At 39.3% G+C, this 16,962-nt stretch overlaps 6 protein-coding genes across 11 annotated transcripts; 4 read left to right on the top strand and 2 right to left on the bottom strand.

The window, feature by feature from the left end:
• The first annotated feature begins 485 nt into the window (after positions 1 to 485).
• On the top strand, positions 486 to 4,273 carry LOC132205403 (splicing factor, suppressor of white-apricot homolog). Of its 2 annotated transcripts, none has more exons than XM_059634436.1 (9): positions 486 to 737; positions 1,620 to 1,780; positions 1,844 to 2,025; positions 2,089 to 2,385; positions 2,518 to 2,794; positions 2,849 to 2,965; positions 3,027 to 3,576; positions 3,630 to 3,770; positions 3,978 to 4,273. In XM_059634436.1, exons 1-9 carry the CDS (start codon positions 556 to 558, stop codon positions 4,171 to 4,173), a joined length of 2,103 nt encoding a protein of 700 aa, XP_059490419.1. In that variant the 5' UTR covers positions 486 to 555; the 3' UTR covers positions 4,174 to 4,273. The 2 variants fall into 2 exon arrangements, with proteins under 2 accessions (XP_059490419.1, XP_059490420.1); XM_059634437.1 differs by lacking the exon at positions 486 to 737 and adding an exon at positions 924 to 1,266.
• Positions 4,274 to 4,435: 162 nt separating this feature from the next.
• LOC132205406 (inositol oxygenase) lies at positions 4,436 to 6,038 on the top strand. Its single transcript, XM_059634441.1, has 6 exons — positions 4,436 to 4,578; positions 4,685 to 5,068; positions 5,121 to 5,257; positions 5,319 to 5,453; positions 5,507 to 5,602; positions 5,666 to 6,038. Exons 1-6 carry the CDS (start codon positions 4,567 to 4,569, stop codon positions 5,772 to 5,774), a joined length of 873 nt encoding a protein of 290 aa, XP_059490424.1. The 5' UTR covers positions 4,436 to 4,566; the 3' UTR covers positions 5,775 to 6,038.
• On the bottom strand, positions 5,272 to 7,443 carry LOC132205407 (3-oxoacyl-[acyl-carrier-protein] reductase FabG-like). 2 transcript variants are annotated; one of them, XM_059634443.1, is made up of 6 exons: positions 7,204 to 7,443; positions 6,902 to 7,134; positions 6,639 to 6,818; positions 6,417 to 6,587; positions 6,127 to 6,289; positions 5,272 to 5,554 (listed from the first exon to the last, which is right to left on the bottom strand). In XM_059634443.1, exons 1-5 carry the CDS (start codon positions 7,259 to 7,261, stop codon positions 6,131 to 6,133), a joined length of 801 nt encoding a protein of 266 aa, XP_059490426.1. In that variant the 5' UTR covers positions 7,262 to 7,443; the 3' UTR covers positions 5,272 to 5,554; positions 6,127 to 6,130. The 2 variants fall into 2 exon arrangements, with proteins under 2 accessions (XP_059490426.1, XP_059490425.1); XM_059634442.1 differs by lacking the exon at positions 5,272 to 5,554 and having other exon boundaries at positions 5,841 to 6,289; positions 7,204 to 7,442.
• Positions 7,444 to 7,733: 290 nt separating this feature from the next.
• LOC132205405 (uncharacterized) lies at positions 7,734 to 11,189 on the top strand. 2 transcript variants are annotated; one of them, XM_059634439.1, is made up of 11 exons: positions 7,734 to 8,212; positions 8,285 to 8,371; positions 8,524 to 8,679; positions 8,772 to 8,915; positions 8,976 to 9,020; positions 9,075 to 9,176; positions 9,243 to 9,338; positions 9,405 to 9,515; positions 9,651 to 9,806; positions 9,934 to 10,022; positions 10,210 to 11,189. In XM_059634439.1, the coding sequence occupies exons 1-11, from the start codon at positions 7,898 to 7,900 to the stop codon at positions 10,217 to 10,219; spliced, it is 1,311 nt and encodes a 436-aa protein (XP_059490422.1). In that variant the 5' UTR covers positions 7,734 to 7,897; the 3' UTR covers positions 10,220 to 11,189. The 2 variants fall into 2 exon arrangements, with proteins under 2 accessions (XP_059490422.1, XP_059490423.1); XM_059634440.1 differs by lacking the exon at positions 8,524 to 8,679.
• LOC132205409 (endoplasmic reticulum resident protein 29) lies at positions 11,176 to 13,207 on the bottom strand. Of its 3 annotated transcripts, XM_059634444.1 has the most exons (5): positions 13,167 to 13,207; positions 12,542 to 12,612; positions 12,327 to 12,466; positions 11,794 to 12,153; positions 11,176 to 11,737 (listed from the first exon to the last, which is right to left on the bottom strand). In XM_059634444.1, the coding sequence occupies exons 3-5, from the start codon at positions 12,444 to 12,446 to the stop codon at positions 11,471 to 11,473; spliced, it is 747 nt and encodes a 248-aa protein (XP_059490427.1). In that variant the 5' UTR covers positions 12,447 to 12,466; positions 12,542 to 12,612; positions 13,167 to 13,207; the 3' UTR covers positions 11,176 to 11,470. The 3 variants fall into 3 exon arrangements, with proteins under 3 accessions (XP_059490427.1, XP_059490428.1, XP_059490429.1); XM_059634445.1 differs by lacking the exon at positions 13,167 to 13,207 and having other exon boundaries at positions 12,537 to 12,602; XM_059634446.1 differs by lacking the exon at positions 13,167 to 13,207 and having other exon boundaries at positions 12,327 to 12,490; positions 12,542 to 12,598.
• LOC132205404 (testin) lies at positions 13,099 to 16,863 on the top strand. The gene is made up of 8 exons (XM_059634438.1): positions 13,099 to 13,353; positions 13,498 to 13,586; positions 14,121 to 14,230; positions 14,358 to 14,440; positions 14,914 to 15,933; positions 16,107 to 16,211; positions 16,270 to 16,428; positions 16,479 to 16,863. Exons 1-8 carry the CDS (start codon positions 13,276 to 13,278, stop codon positions 16,692 to 16,694), a joined length of 1,860 nt encoding a protein of 619 aa, XP_059490421.1. The 5' UTR covers positions 13,099 to 13,275; the 3' UTR covers positions 16,695 to 16,863.
• Positions 16,864 to 16,962: the final 99 nt, after the last annotated feature.

Here is a 16,962-nt window from a genome sequence, read left to right as displayed (position 1 = left end):
AATTTTTTATAATATAAACTTTGAGGGCTATCCAAAAACACTGTAAAGTTTGGTATCAGGTATAAAAATTGCATGGCTGGCGAGTTAATTAGCCTATGAGCCAAGGTTAGGTCTTTGGATCGCCCTCATAGATGCTAATATCAGGAAAACCGTGAATAAAGTTTTTAAATTTCATTATTTTAAATTAAACAAATTAATCAAAATAAAGTCATGGCTCGGTGTTATGTGTTATCTATTGATATTATTTTCTGTGTTTCTGCAAATCTGCGCCGAATTTTCACAAAATACGAAAAGAAAATCTCGCAGCACAATCTGTATTTTTTTTCTTTTTTTATTCTAGTTTCCTAAACATAATTTGTGAAAATTTTCAATTTCTTCAAACCACGTTGACGCGCATTTTAGCGCCAAAATCAGCAAACTCTCCCGAGTTTTGCAAAGACTCCGCTGAGGTCGCTGCTGGTAGCGCGTTGCGGGTCAGTCTAGCCAGCAGGTCCGTGTAGTGTGTTTTGGTCGGACGGCGACGGGAAGCAAGTTGCGGAGCGAGAAGAAGTGAAAATGGCTGAGCAGCCATGGGTGGACTCTGGCATTTTGCGGAGCGGAAAAGTTGGCGAGGACGAGGAGCTTCTGGTGTTCGGCTACTCCTGCAAGCTCTTCCGCGATGACGAGAAAGCCCTGTTCGTTGATCAAGGCAAACACTTGATCCCCTGGATGGGCGATGAGACTCTTAAAATAGACAGGTCCGTTGTGCCACCTTCTATACCAGTATATATCATACTGATTCTCATCATAAATTCTAATTTAATTCAACTTGCTCCAATTTATTATATTTTCTCACACCTACCTCTCTCCATCAGCCTATTGCAGAGACAAAAAAATCCGGACTCTTGTAAAGATAATCGTGTGTGTCAAAGACCGGAGTGAAACAAATTTGTGTGACTATCTATCTCTCGAGGGAGGGTGGAAATTTCCATATCAATTAATTTTCTTATGTAATTAATTCAAAAGAAGGATATAATTCTTCCACATACTGTTTTGAATGATTATTGTGTAATTGATTCAAAAAAGTTGTGGGGTAGGTTTGTCTTAACGTGCCAGTTATTTCCTCCCTACAGGCTTGATTGGTTCAAGTTTCAAGCTTACACATGCATAAAAGGCGAGAAACCCCCAGCCGAATGAATTGCCGCCGAAATGTAATTTCAATCATAGCACGGACACTCGGGGCCGATCGAACTGAGGATGCTGTTGAAAGGCTCTTTCTTCATAAAGGTGAGAAAAACTGCCGGCCATCGCAAAGAAAGGTTTGCCACAGGGAGTATTTCTTTATTTATCAAAAAATTTATTATATTCTTCGACAAAATGAAAAAAAAAATTTAAAATCCCGTGCGATATATAATTTTTATTTAGTTTCGTCGGACGCATAAACGTGTCTCTCTCAAATCTCTCAAGATGCCCCGTGTTTCTTTTTGCAGATTCGGAGTCGCCGACTTGAATTCTTCCTCTTCTTCTTTTCAGCCGTTCGCGATTTTCGCTTTTAGACAAATTTTTATTCTTGTTTGTGCAGCCCGCGTTTTTCCCAATAGTTCTTTCCGCTTGCTATAACAGTTGGTTCTGTTTCGCAGATACGATGGAAGAGCCGCCCTGCCTGACCTTAGGCCGTTCGAGGCGCAACCAGACATGGACCTCATCATGACCGAGGCGGAACGTCGCGTCGAAGCAAAGTGCGACGAAGAACGCTACTGGGCCCTGCATCACAAGGAGGACCAGGACGAACAGTTCAGAGGTTGGTCAAGTTTAAAACTAAAAACTTTATTGCCACCACATTACAATTTTCTTTCCATTGCAGAGGAAGAACTGAAACGTCTGCAGATGGCCCTGAAAGAAAAAGAATACAGCTCAGTTCAGTACAGTTACGACGACAACTCTCAAAACTCAAATTCCAACCCGGCTAACAACAAAGAGGATGAAGAGGACGACACTCCCTTCGTGGCGCCACCAGAGCTCGATATTCCAGTCAACATGGTTTTGGTATTTTCAAAAATAACCGAAGGAAATAATTTTTCATTTTACCCAAAATTTATTTACTTTCAGCCTCCGAATCAAAAGCAACATGCTATTATTGAAAAGACTGCCCAGTTCATCGCTCAGCAAGGAGGCCAGATGGAAGTCCTCCTGAAGGCGAAGCAAGCAGGCAACCCCCAGTTCTGCTTTCTCAGTTTCAATGATGAGCTTCATCCGTACTACAAATTGGTGCTCATGGCCATTAGAAACAACCGCTACAAGGTCATGGACACGAACGACAGTAAGAAAGACGAGTCCAGCAACGATGACTCGGATGGCGAACACTACCTGCACCCTAGTCTCGCCAGAACAACCATAGTGGATTCTGTAAGTTTTTCCTCCTATTTTTTAAGTGTACCTAAAAAATTAGTAGATCGAGTTTGAATTTTGTTAAGTAAATCAATCTTATTTAAAACTGAACTTTACAAAAGAGTTAAAAATTTTCACTTCCTTTTCTAGGCTCCGTCGATTCCAAGTGTTGTGTACCGTCCAAGTGCAGACTGTGCTTACTCGATGCTGGTGAGCAAAATCAAAGGTGTGCCTATAGAGCTCGGCAAGCGACCGCCCGTAGAGGACGTGAACAAGAACAAGGTCGTGGAAACTGTCGCCCCCAAAGAAGAACCTATTGCGCCCACTCCTGTGATGCCCGACGCCGAGTTGCAAGTTGTTGTTGACAAAATAGCCTCATACGTTGCCAAAAATGGACCTGAATTTGAAGCTGTGGTTCGTAGTAAAGGTGAATGCAGCAAATTCTAATGAAACGTAAAATTCAAATAATGAACATTTCCAGGTGACCCACGCTTTGCATTTTTGGACCCCAATCATATATACCACCTCTATTACCAGCAAAGGACGCAGCATTTTGTAGATGAACTCCAACCAAAACAAAATTCCAAAAATAAAGCTCGTAAGTTTTATATTTTCCTTAAGAACTTTCTTGTTGAAAGTGGTGTTTATTTTGTTTTCAGCTTTAGTGCCAGTTAGCTTTTCAATCAAAGCGCAAGCTCCAGAGGGTGTTTTGGAGAAAAGATCAGTGCTCGACTTGGAGGCCCCTCGTCCCCGAGCTGCAGCTGCTTACATGGCCACTGCCTTGCAGAGCGTCTCGGACGTCCCGTTACCTCCGTGTCCGCCCCCGGAAGCGCCAGAAATCAATAAAGAGGAGGAAGAAAGGAGACAGGCTGCGAAAAAACTGGCAGAAGAAAGACTGAGGGCCAAGCTGATGGCAGTTGCTCGTGAGAAAATGGCCAATGTTAACAAAGAGAAGCAAGTGCAGCAGGAGCGAAAGAAGAAAGTTGCCGCCTTTTTGTCAAAGCTGGCCTTAGAGAAGAGGCAAATCATCAAGCCGACTGCTCCAGTCATCATTGGGCCGCAGTTGCCTCTGGAGTTGCAGCCTCCTGAACAGGATGATGATGTCAGATCCATTCCATCGCCCTCTCCACAAGACAAATCTCTCTCCCCTCCTCCTGCCCCAACCATCAGAGGCATTTCGACACCACCTCCAGCGCCCATTATTGGAGGGTAGGTTTTTCTGCTGAAACCCAAAATCCCACAATAATAAAATATTTTTCTAGAAATAAATTTGAGCCTTCTCGGCACAAAGATGGCCCATCCTACAATGGAAATTCTAAGTCATTTCGAAGGAGCAGAAGTCCTGGGCGCCATTCCCACCATAAACGTAACAACAGTTCCTCAAGGCACCATAGACGTAAAAGGTGGGTCTGCTTTTTTTTGTATTATTAATCAAAGAAAATTATGTGAAATCTTAAGAGGAGTGCCAAGTTAATTTATGCTAACTTCGCATGTGACCATTCTTCATTAATTTTAAACCTTTAAGCAGCTTTAAAAAAATTAATCTCAAATTTATGTCTATTTAACAAACAGTTCAATGGGAAAGTTATACAATTAATTATTTTCTGCAGATCGTCTTCGCGGGGCAGAAGACACGGCCCTTCCTCCCAGTTCAAGCACAAGAAGCGCTCACAAGAATCTGTTTCCAAAGAATCCAGAGACGTTAAGAAACACAAGCGGCGTCGCAAGAGGTCCTCGTCCTCAAGTTCATCATCATCCAGCAGCAGAGATTCCAAGTCGAGAAGCAATTCCAGAGAGAGGAGCTGATTTTAGGATAATTTTTTTTTTCATAATCATAGACCATGTCTATTTTCAGTACAAATAAAAACCATTGTGCTACTAAATAAAGCCTGAAAACTTTTCAGTACACTGCTCGTTACATTTTTCTTGTGAAAAATATCGCAAATTTTGAGTTTTCAAAGCTTATCAGCAGATTTCAAAGAGCACTTGACTGCTTGAATGATTTATAGCAAAGGCATTGACCTCATAGATAACCCTAAGAGTCGTTTTGCTGGGTTAATCTAGATTGCATGTGATGTTTGCTCACGTTTCTTCAATACTGCTATTAATCTTATAAAAAAATAAACAAAACAGATATAAAACAAAAACAAGTGGGATTCTGCGACAGTGCCATTTCCTCCGTCGACGCAACAACAAGCTATGAGAGTCTTGGTAAAAACAAATTAAGTTTTTCAAAATAATCAAAATTTATTTTGCTTCATTAAAATTAAAATATATATATATACAAGAGATTTGATTAAAAATTTTAATTTTGTAGCAAAAGGTTTCGGTTCTTGACCCGTCAGAACTGCTGAGGCCGGAAATTGAGTTTGCGGCTAAAGAGAAGTCCAAATTTCGAGACTACACAGTTGCGCCTGACAATGTCCACATGGAACGCGTATTCCAAACCTACTCCCTGATGCACAACCATCAAACGGTTGATTTTGTTAAGTCAAAAATCGAAAAGTGGACCAAATTCAACACATTCAAAGGAGAGATCTTGGAAACTCTTGACACACTGGACAATTTGATTGACGAGAGTGACCCTGACGTTGATATTCCAAACAGCGTGCACGCTTACCAGACTGCAGAGCAGCTCAGAAGGGACTACCCTGACCTCGACTGGCTGCACCTCACTGGTCTGATTCATGATCTTGGCAAAGTATTATTGAACTAATAAAATTAAAAATTATTGACAAAAATTATATCAAAAGGTGATGGCTTTTTACGAAGAGCCGCAATGGGCTGTCGTTGGTGATACCTTCCCTGTCGGTTGCGATTGGGGTGAAAGTATTGTGTATAGACACGAAACCTTTAAGGACAACCCTGATGGAAACAATCCAAAGTTGAAGTAAGATCGAGAGGAAATTAAATAAGTAATTAATTGAAGAAAAAAAATATTAATTCTGCAGCACAAAAATTGGAATGTACTCCGAGAACTGCGGTTTGGACAAAATAATGATGTCGTGGGGTCATGACGAATACATGTACCGTGTTCTCCAACACAATAAGTCCAAACTACCAGAGGAAGCACTCTACATGATTAGGTTGACTTTTAAATTTTATAAATACAATTTTAAATTCAAAATTTGCTGTGCAGATATCACTCATTCTACCCCTGGCACGTTGGAGGCGACTACACGCACCTCTGTAACAAAAAGGACATGGAGATGCTGAAATGGGTTCAACTTTTCAAGTATGTGTACACCAAAAAATTCTATTCGACTTTAGACTGATATAAATAACCGCTTATTTATAGTAAATACGATCTGTACACCAAGAGTGCAAAAGTTCCCGATGTCAAATCGATCAAGCCCTATTATCAGAGTCTGGTTGATAAGTACATGCCCGGAGTTTTGGAGTGGTAAATAATACGGTAAACCAACAAAAAATATCAAAATGGATCATGTAACTGGAGATAAAATGCGTTGGACTATAATCAGTTTTTGTAACCTTTAATATTGATAACATAAAATAGGACAGAATTTTGTTAATCACAGCTATTTAATTTTATCAGTTTGATTGCGCACTTTCGCAATTTTCAACAATGTCTTTGTCTAACAAAATATATTGTGTAAATACACACTAGAAAAAAATATGGCATTTCATTATAATACATGTTGTGATTAAATTAAATGTAATGGCTTGCTAATTTGTTTTTGGGCTTACATTATTAGTAATTGAAAAGCCCAAAGAGGCTAAAGTACCAAACAAACTAACCCGTCTAACGAGGGCACATGGCATGCCTGCCTCCATCAACGGGAATATGAGCGCCCGTAATGTAAGAAGCGCCAGAAGAAGCAAGGAAGGTGATCACAGAAGCAACTTCTTCCACATTTCCCACTCGGCCAAGTGCATGGGTTGTCTTACTGTGCTCCAAGTACTGAAAAAATTAAAATAGAGGTTAATTTTATATAAAAAAAAAATTTTTCTTAAAATTTATGAATATTTATAAAAGCTTGAACCAAACAAGCACATTAAATTAGTAAAAAAAATTAATGTCTCATTACTTTTTGGTATTGCTCTTCGTTCATGCCAGCTCGTTTGTGGACCTCTGTGACAATAACTCCAGGGTTCACAGCATTCACTCGAACACCTTTACTGGCCAAATCCAGGGCTGCACTTTCTGTGAACTGGTCAACCGCAGCCTTACTCATGTTGTAGACACAAATTCCGGGGAACTATAAATTATTAAGTCAGTAAAAACCCCCATTAGAAATTAAAAAACACACAGCTCTGATTCCGCAAACACTGGAAACATTGACAACATTGCCTTTGGACGCAATCAAATGGGGAGTAGCTTCAGATGTCATCAAGAAGACAGATTTGACGTTTGCATCCATCTGCTTGTTGTAATCATCTTCAGTCGCCACTTCCACAGAGCCTGGCACCAAAATTCCAGCATTGTTCACCTTTAAAAATTTAGATTTTCTTGAATTATTTGGGGTTTGATGTGCGCAGTTTTCAGCAATTAAATTATTTTCATATTAATTACCAGACAATCAAGGCGTCCAAAAGAGTCAATGGCCTTTTGGACAATGGCCTTGCAGTCACTGGCTTTGGTCACATCTCCAATCACCAAAATAATTTTGTTGCTCTCGGCGCCAGCTTCAATGCATTTTTTCTTGGTCGCTTCGAGATTCTCAGCATTTCTACCTGTGATGACGACTTGACTACCAAGTTTTGCGAAGTGAACTGCAGTTTGTGCTCCAATTCCAGAACTTGCACCTGAAAGAATAAGAAAAAATTATTTTTTTAAATTCGATCATATTAAATATCACCGGCACTATGTTTTACCTGTAACGATGACAACTTTGTCCTTGAGCGAGTCAAGAAAATTGACATTGGCAGCCATATTTTGCAAGTCACGGAGAAAAATAGTTCTCAAATGGTCAGACCGAAATAACTTGCAACTTGCAAGCGTAAAATGCTAAAGGACTTGCAGTCTTATAAATAATGTAATGCAATGCAACGAAAATAATTATACACGGGGAGTAATGGAGGGGGCGGGGGTAAGCGGTCAAAGTGTCAATTTGTTTGAAAATTATTAAATTTGGCGCGTTTTCGTACAGCCAATCAGCGTAATAGATGCGCTGAATCCTTCTTACAACAAATGTAAAATGCAAAATAAAAAGTATTTAGAACATGGCTAAAATCAGCAAAAATAATTTAAAAATAAATTGACAAGTTTTGTGTAAAAATTTCTGATTTTATTCAAAGAAATGTTCTCGCTCAAAGGAACGCGGAAGAAGCTTTTTGGCGAAAACAGCAAAATTAAATCACAGGCGTTCTGCGCATGCGTGCTTGTGATTTTCTAACGGAAGTAAGCCGAAGCAACGCAACAGAGACAATGCAACGCAACGAGCACCGCTTGCTTTCGCGCCCATCACAAGTTTTGCCGGTCAACTGAAACCCCAGCAAAACAAACCTCCAGTGTCGCGACAAAGGTCGAGAATCCGTCTTAAAAGTCTAAAAATCCTTCATCGCAACTATGCCGAGACCCAAGAAGGACGTTTCGGGTGCCGATGGCGCCGAAAAGAACGAGGAGACCGCGGTGGCGGCAACCTCCGACGGTGAAGCCGCCGAAGCCAGCAGCCCTGGCAAGAAGCGTGGCCGCAAGCCTGGCGTCACCAAAAGCAAGGTACCCGCTGAACCAACGAGGGATAGGATCCCCCGAGGTGCCAAGGCAGCCGCCAACATCAAGTTGGCCGAGAAGGACGAGGTTGAGGCCAAGCCAAAGAAGGCCAAGGCCGCTGGCGGCTCCGGTAAGGGTCGCGGAAGACCCAAGAAGGTTGAGAAGGAGGAGGTGAGAGCGTTACCGGAAATGCTTTATCTGTGCACATCCAAGCTAAATCGAAATTTTGTTTAATTAATTCAGGTCTCTGATGAAGAGGACGAGGAAGAAGATGAGAAGGAAGAGTCTGAGAAAGATGAGGACGAGGAGGAGGCTCCCTCTAAGAAGGCTGTGAGTAGAACTTTTCTTTAATATTAGTTTAAATTTAATGTTAGTTTAACTATTAAATGCACTTCGATTTAAGAAAAGTGGCTGGAAATTGAGTTTTGATTTATTTGCTTGCTTGAATTAACTGCACGAAATTCGTTCTTACACGAATTTAGAGGGCTTCAGAGTCTGCAGGCGAAGAGGATGATGTGGAAGAGACTCAGTCTGCTGATGAAAATGAAATGGTGATTGCGGTTCCAAAGCCAATTGGTAGCCGTTCTACCCAAGAGCCTAAGAACAAAAATAAGCCAAAGAACAAGAAGATTGCCAAGGAAAGCCATATTAATTTTTTGTTTAAATTTCAGAATTTTGACTTACAGTTTTAGAATTTAATTTAATTGCACGAAAATTTCCCAAAATTTAGAAGGCGGGAAACCCTGAAGGTGAGGAAGAAGGCCTGAGAGCTGAGGGGGATGAGCACAAAGCTTTGGCAGCTGCTGTTGAGATTCAAGCAAGCACAGCTGAGGTGGAGAATCCCAAAAAACCCAAAATAAATAATAGATCAAAGGTTTTCATAAACTTTTAATAAGTAGCTCTTAATCTTATTGCATGTTAATTTTAAATACAGAAGTTAGCCAAGCTTGTTGAGGATGCTATTGAACCTACTGAGCAGGCAAGGGATCTATAGTAGCAAAGAATTAACACAATTTGACTAAAAAACTTGCAGCAAGCCAATCAGGAGATGGAGGAACCTGTTGATGCCATTGCAGAGACTCAAAAGAATAAGAAAGGGAAGAATGTGAAGAAGGATGCCAAGACGAAGCCAGTGGTTGTTAAAAATTCTAATTTTGATATTCTTTTGTGCTTTTTTATTATTAATCAATTGATTAACTAGCCTTCAAAGCCTTCTGGGGAGGAAAGCGCTACAGCTGAAGAGAAGAAGGAAGAGCCTGCCAAAGGAAAAAATGAGGGAAAAGTTGCTAGTACTAAGGTTAAATATATAGCAAACTTTCATGACTTTTTCAAATTTTCACTAACTGCATGCCTTAACCATTAGACAATCAAAGATCAGGGGGACAATCAAGCTAAAGAGCCTGAAAAAGAAACTAGTAGTAAGGGAAATACCACAAAGCAGCAGAAAGGACCTTCAAAAGCTGCTTCCAAGAAGGTTAAATCCAATAATATTTGTATAATTTTGACTTTCAAATTTTTTTTGTTTATAAAAAAACTAAATTTTCAGTCTTTTTATTTAGACATTGTAGATTTTAAGAATTAATTGCACGTTAAATCTTTTAAAAATCAGGAAAAGCCAGTCAATATAGCTGAAGATGATCACATTGAAGAACCTCCTGCCAAGAAGAATGCTAAGGAAGAAGATTCTAACATGCATGCCGGAGGCGATTCTGATATTGCTGCAAAGCCGACACTTCCTGCCAAGAAGACAGCTAAACAAGCAACGGTCTTTTGCTTTGCACTTATATATTTCCAGTCATTTGCTTTGCACGCTAGAGTTAATTAAAAATTAAGATGAGGCATCTTTGCGAATTAAAGAACTGAAATTAATTTCGATCTTACATTGATTGCAGAAGAAGGAAGAATCTGAGAGCAAGACTGCCAATGGCTCCTCCACTAATGGTGCAAAGGCCAAGGGCAAGAAGGCTGCCATCGAAGCCTGGTAATTTGAGGCGATTTAGAGATAAATAAAAGAAGTTGATTTTTTGCGAAATTTATATTTCTTTTTAATTAATGAGGTGTACTTAAATTAAATTAATTACCATTAAAATATAACAGTTATTAATTTGAACAAAGTAACACAAAATTTGATTCATGATTTTAACCCCATATTTTCTTTTTTTTTTCAGCAAATCATGATCAGTATTTAAGCGCAAAGCGCTGGAGATTGGCAGCGTTTTGCAAGAAGCTTATCCTGACCTGGAGTTGCTTATCAATGAAGACAAAGCCCCTCGCCGTGGTGCTTTTGAAATTGACCTGATCCTGGGAGAAGAACGCCACTCCCTCTGGACGGGACTCAAGAAAGGACCTCCGCGTAAGGATAAGTTTCCAGAACCTGCCGCAGTTTTGAACATGGTGAACAAACTCCTCCAGTAAACAGCCGACCACTAAATCCATGTATGCCCTGGCAGTGGATTGTTGCAAGTTGACGCACTCTGCACACTTTTAATCATCCTGAATCTCGACTCTGCAAAGTACAAAATCAAAAACTTAACCACTTTTTACTTTTTAATGACAAAAATTATTTCGGCCAGTTCAAAATCAAACTCGCTTTCTCTAAAGGGTCGCATGATTTTTTTTATTCGATTATGAACAAATTTTCTTGCGGCAAGTGAGATTCAAAGAAGGGGCTCACTGACGTTTCGAACTTATGACGGCGGGCTGGGAAAGACCTTCAGTCTCCCAACCTGCCTGACGCATTCGGACGCTCAGTGGCCAGCTTAATTATTTCTCCTGCCATTGCCAGGGCATGAAGCATTTTAAAAAGTTTTTTAAGTACAATGATGTGTGAGTAGAAAACTGTTCAGTGTCTATTATCCCATAAACTGATGATCTTCAGCTGAATAAGTGCGTGCAAGCTGGTCAGAGGTTTTAAAAAGCGATCAGTACTTGTTCTAAATGTCAATTTGCTCACTTCTGCATTCACATCCGTTTGTTCTTGTGTGCGAGCGCCCCCACTCCGTGAGGATAAGTAACTTGTTTTTTGAAAAAGGATCATAATAACAAACCAGGCGCATTTTATATGGTGTTAGACTCTAGAATTAATTAGTGTATTTTCTCAATTTCATTTGCACAAAAATAAAACGTTGTATTAGTAATGCCAAGAAAATGCTTTTTTATTTACAAAAATGTTATAACCACATTATACATCTTTCCTTAAAATGTTGAAATCATACAAACAACAAAAAATGATATCACGTCTCAAAAGGTTGTGGTGCATTACATTTAAATTTGTCCATCAAAATTGGAGAAAACAAGGTATCTCCTCGGAAGCTTAGAATACATTTTCGAGAAAACCCATTAAATGATCAAAAATAAGATAAAATCGTAATTGCAACTTTTTGTGCTAAAAATGTTCTCAAGAGATGTTTCTAATGGAATTTTAACAATTTACAGCTCGTCTTTCTGGAATGACTGGAGGATATTCAGTCTATATGACATGTCCTGTTTTTTATCATTGCTCACTTTTCCCTGCATTAAATTTTGCACCCTCTTCAGTTCGTTGGTTACGAATTCGTCACCCTTTTCAATCACTTTCCTCATTGTCTTCACATACATTTCGGCAGCCTTTTGTTCGCTTTTGCCTGTCGCCGTGTCCCACAAGTCTTCAGCCTTTCTCAGAATGGTTTTTCTTTTGGCCACGTCAGAAGTTACAAACTAATTGTAAGTCGAAAGATAAACAATCGAAAAGAAAAAAAGGAAAATGTTTTTACCTCAGTCGCCAAAGCATCAAAACTCTCCAAACAGCCCGGCAGTCCAATATAGACGCCTGAGTTGGACCTGATGAATTTCTTCAGTTCTTCAGCGGTGAAATCTTTGCTAGTAAAGTCTATCGGCTCTGCCTTACCCTGGACAAACAATTTCACCACGGGGTAATTCTCTTTCTTCACGTCATATTTCTTGGCCAGGTCGCTATTATCGTTGTCTCCGTAGTCTTTTACTCCGACGTCAGCTACCAAAAGGTCAGGAAGAAGGTGAGAGGCTTCGGCAACCTTTGCAAACTCATCGTGTTTGGTTCCGTATGGGTAGGCGATGTCAAATTTTACGAGTGTGGCTTTGAATTTAGAAATGAGCTGAAAAACATTTTAAGGTAAAATTATAAAAATTGAAAAAAGCCGGCTTCGTAAAAATGAAAATTAAAATGTTGTAAGTGTGCATGTTTTGTGCTGCACTTCGAAAAATGACTTTGGTACAGAATAAAAAGTGCCGCAAAAAATCACGGGTAAAGTATATCACTGGATTTTACCTTATCAAAAGTGTAGGTGTCCAACGAGACACTGCCCTTGGCCTGGACATGCAGAGTTAGAAAGAGGATCACAACAAGACATTTGAGGATTTTTTCAGGGCTTGGAAAGGAGAACAGCATTTTGTTTGATGTTTGCTCAACTGAAAGAGGCAGAATTTTGTCAACTTCAAAATTAATTTAAAGATTAATCGAGAAATTTCTGTTACAAACCTCACCTTTTCAATGTTTACGTCAATTTTGTGCGGTCGAGGTGGGAGAGGCCGTTGATTTGGAAAACTCTGATTGGCTGTTGATAAAATTATCAAAATAAATGAGCGCGGCTAACGTAAAACCATTGGGGAGCTTTAGGGGGTTGGGGGGTTCTGAAGGAAATTCGATCAGTTTTAAAAACAACCATCGAATAAAAATGTTCGAACCATTGTTTTCATTTTCTAGAAAACTCGCATAATTTTTTTATAATTTTATTTATTTTCTCATGCTCACTAGGATAAGAAAGCAAAAAATAACAGCGATTTTTGTTCTTATAATAAAATTTGAGACAGGAAGCGCGCATCATTACAGATAATTAACATAAATGCATTCTCGACGACATAATACGCGGTAACCCTTCCTTTCTCCAATATATGCTGCCGAATACACTTCTTTGAATTTATACGCAAACACAAAGAACAATCGCAGACGAGAGCACTTTTTAATGGAATGAGTGGAAGGGGCAGCGCGACGGCCGAGTGTTCGCTTGCGGGAGGGGGGCGCAGAGAGAGCGAAAGGTGAACACTGTGAGTTGAGTGGTTTGGTCTGTGTTGGTTTGATAAAGAGCGGAATGACGACGGTATGACTCACGAGTAAATCAGGAAAAGATAGATGACGCGTGTTTTGGAGGAGAAATTCCGTTGACACGCCGATCGCCACCGCGCCGCTGCCAGTTCTTTGCGTTTGCAACCTCAGCACGATGAGCACCGACCTGGAGCCGAACCAAGGCGCCTCCACCCCAGGGTGGGTGCGCGACCTTGAGAAGCGACGGCTGCAGGTACATAATTATACAACAGACGAACGAAAAACCTTTCAATTTTATTGCATTCCATTTGTGGACGAGATCACGCTATTTTTTATTTGCACTTTTTCATCGCTTTTATGGCACGGCCGTTTTTTTCTAACGTTCTTTTTTTCACAGCCGCACAAATTGGCACATGATGTTGGTGCTGGCGCACCGTGTTTGACCTGTGCTGGAGCATGTCCCGGCCTGGATTTGCACTTTTGGAGGTGGATATTTTTTTATTACAAAATATTCAATTTGAAAATTTCCTTTTCAAAATCATAGACTTATTCTTTGGAAAATATTTTTTACGCATAAAAACGACCCCACTAAAACTTCGTATTTCTAAACGCAACCTTATTGAGGTCTTGCATTAAAGTTTTTCAATAATTTATTGTAAATATATAATTTTATTCAACCAAAATTTAAATTTAATTTAATTTTTTGGGTGTTTTTTAGAAGAGCTAATTTTAATATCCCATGATAAGAATGAGAGAACTATTTTTATTTGTGATTCAAATTTATACATAATTTAAATTTTAAATATTGAAAATATTTAGATAATTATTATTATAATTTATAACAATTAATGAAAATAATGAAAAAAAAAATTAATTTTTTCTTATGACCGGTAATAATATTTTGATATTTTTCAGTTCAGTGTCAAAAAAGCAATAATTTTAGATGTAAAATTTCAACATCCCTTTCCTGCAATTTTTCGACCAGTATAATAATTATTTTTGCTTCTTCCCTTCCCACAGAAAATCGTGCCGTAATTGCAAGTGCAGTAAAGAGAAGCACGATGTGATCGATGATGGTGGCTCCAACCAGTTTGAAATACTGCTAGGGGCAGGAAACAAGAAACCGACATGTGAGTTATAGGAGTTTGTTCACAATTCTTAAATTACATGGTGTTTTTCGCTGGAAATAAATTTAATTGCCATATTCCTACGCTCGTATTCAACTCTCTGGCTGAAATTAAATCATTCTCTTCACAGACAAACTGAAGTTCGGTAAGGACGACGACAAAGAAAATTTACTCTCCTTTGAGTGGCTCCCTCCTGGGATTACGCCGGATGTGGTGAGTGGAAATAATCTTAGCAAGGCTTGAATTTTAATGCCCTCTTATGGACATTTTAACTGGTGACAAACATTTTTCTTTGTATTTGAAATTATAAAACAAACCATGAAAATTTTTCTAAATTAGAAAAAATATATAATATAAGATGTCAATTTTTATACAATTTTTTTATTATAGCGAAATTAAATTGAATATAATTTTAAATCAAATCAAAAGTAAATAAGAATTAAAACGTTAAAAATTAATATTATGGTTGGTCTTGCTTCTGATGTAAAAATTACAACTATATAATCCCATCTGTTAAAAGTCAGTAAGATAAAATAATTTTTAATGTATAATCCTTTTAAGTGCCAAGAGTAAAGTGCCCATTTTAATATTTTAATGGATCTTGTCCTCTCATAATCCAAATCCCAGACTCCAATATAGCGTCAAGCAAGAAAATTTGTAATGATGACATATTATAATAATTCCAGGCTGAGCGTTACATGCAAGAAATTCCGGAGGCACTGCGACCAATAAGCGGCACCGAAGGCGCGCAGAGGCGGAGAGAAAAACTCGAACGACAGGTTCCAATGCACGACTTGGACCCCAGCAAGTGTCACTCGCTAACAGATGAGGAGGTTGTCGGCCTCGAGAACTACCGCCAGCACCTGAAAGAGGGCGCCGTGGGCCAGGGTAGGGTGGCCACCCTGGCGGCAATGTTGAAGGAGCTTGGCATGAACTACGGTGCCCTGGCCAAAGACGGCAGTGTAATCATGAGCGTACCTTTATTCAATGAGCCCCAACAGCAAAATAATGGTGGTGCTAAACCGGTGCCCGCTAACAAAGTTCATCAGCAGGGCCAAAATGCGCCCAATTCGAAAAAGGGTGCTTTCCTGGAAAAGATGCTGGTAAACGACGCAAATTCAAATGAAACGGAGGAATTTTTCCCTCCGCCACCTTCCCCTCACACCCTGGAGATGCTTGAAAAAACAGAACCTCCATCCTTTAAACCTAGCAAACCTTCCGAAGACCAGTCTGCTGGTTTCCTGAAAAGGCCAAGTGCATATTTGCCCATTCCTTACGGTCCTCCTAGAAATATGGAGCTGGAAAATGGAAATTTGGCTGAATCTCATGAAAATCCTACCATTCCTCCAAGTGGACCTGTCACAAATGATGTTCCTGTTGAAGAGCAACAAAAAACAAATTACGTCGCCCAAACTCCTAAAAACAAATCTGTGTCCTTTTCCGACGTCAAAACTCCAGCCATTGTGCCAAAGGAAATTACAAACTTACCGCAACGAGCCCAGCGTTTTGAAAACAACAACATCGAAGGAGACCTACCTGCTGATCTGGCTGGTCTGCAACTGACGGGCCCTGCTTTTGAAGCTGGACACGCCACATGTATGGAGTGCAACCTGCCTGCCGCACCTGGCGATGTGATTGTGACTGCCGAGAGAGCCGGGCCAGGTCAATTCTGGCATCCTGCTTGTTTTGTTTGCAGTACTTGCAAGGTTTGGATTTTATTTATTAATAATATACTTCTATTTATTTTGTATTTTAATTTTATATTTATAATCTCAGAAAATTTGTGCATTAATTGCAAAAAAATTTCAAATCCTTTTTTAATGGAAAATAATGGTTATTTTTAAATTCATTAATATTAATTTAGAATTAATTTTTTTAGGAACTTTTGGTGGACTTGATCTATTTCCACAAGGGAGATAAACTTTTCTGTGGTCGTCACTTTGCTGAGGAAGTCAATATACCTCGGTGCCATGCTTGCGACGAGGTTTGCATTTAAGTTTTTATCTTAAAAAATTATAATAATCTGGTAATTTAATTTAAAGCTCATTTTCACAACTGAATATACGCTGGCTGAGGAGAAATACTTCCACGTACGCCACTTCTGCTGCATAGAGTGCGACACGCCGCTAGCAGGATTAAAGTATATTTCGCGAGAAGGACAGCCGTGTTGTTTAGCTTGCTACGAGGCAAAGTTTTCCAAGGTGAGCTTCCTTCTTTGAACAATGCGCCTTCATTAATAAATCTTGAATAGGTGTGCAACACATGCAACAAATTGATTGGCCCGAGCGAGAGCAGTGTGATATGGCAGGAGATTCACTGGCACGCGACTGAGGAGTGCTTCTGCTGTTTCAATTGCAAGAAGAGTTTGCTGAACAACAAATTTGCTGTGAAGGAAAATCAGAGTCTGTGTAGCAAAGAGTGCATCCAGGCCTATTTGAGGTCTCGGGTTGCTGTTACAGATTTGTAGACGAATATTTTGCAAATATCGTGCTTTTTTTACATTTCTTATCTTTCAATCTTGACGATTTATTAATCAAGTTAAAATAATTTTAAATTTATTATGTTAATGAACGTCGTTGCATAAAAATTGTATGATGAAATATTATGAAGAAAATATATGAATGAAAAAAAAAATATTTTCACTGCGTAACGTGTTTTGCTGGAAACCAATTTTATTAAATGCCGCACTATTATAGAATTCCCAATGGACACCTTTTACACAAATTGAAATGACC

The sequence above is a fragment of the Neocloeon triangulifer genome, unplaced genomic scaffold (assembly GCF_031216515.1).
Source record: "Neocloeon triangulifer isolate White Clay Creek 2 clone unplaced genomic scaffold, ASM3121651v1 ptg000002l, whole genome shotgun sequence".
NCBI lineage: Eukaryota > Metazoa > Arthropoda > Insecta > Ephemeroptera > Baetidae > Neocloeon > Neocloeon triangulifer.
Note: the sequence above shows the minus strand (reverse complement) of the source record. Positions and strands in the feature narration are given on the sequence as shown.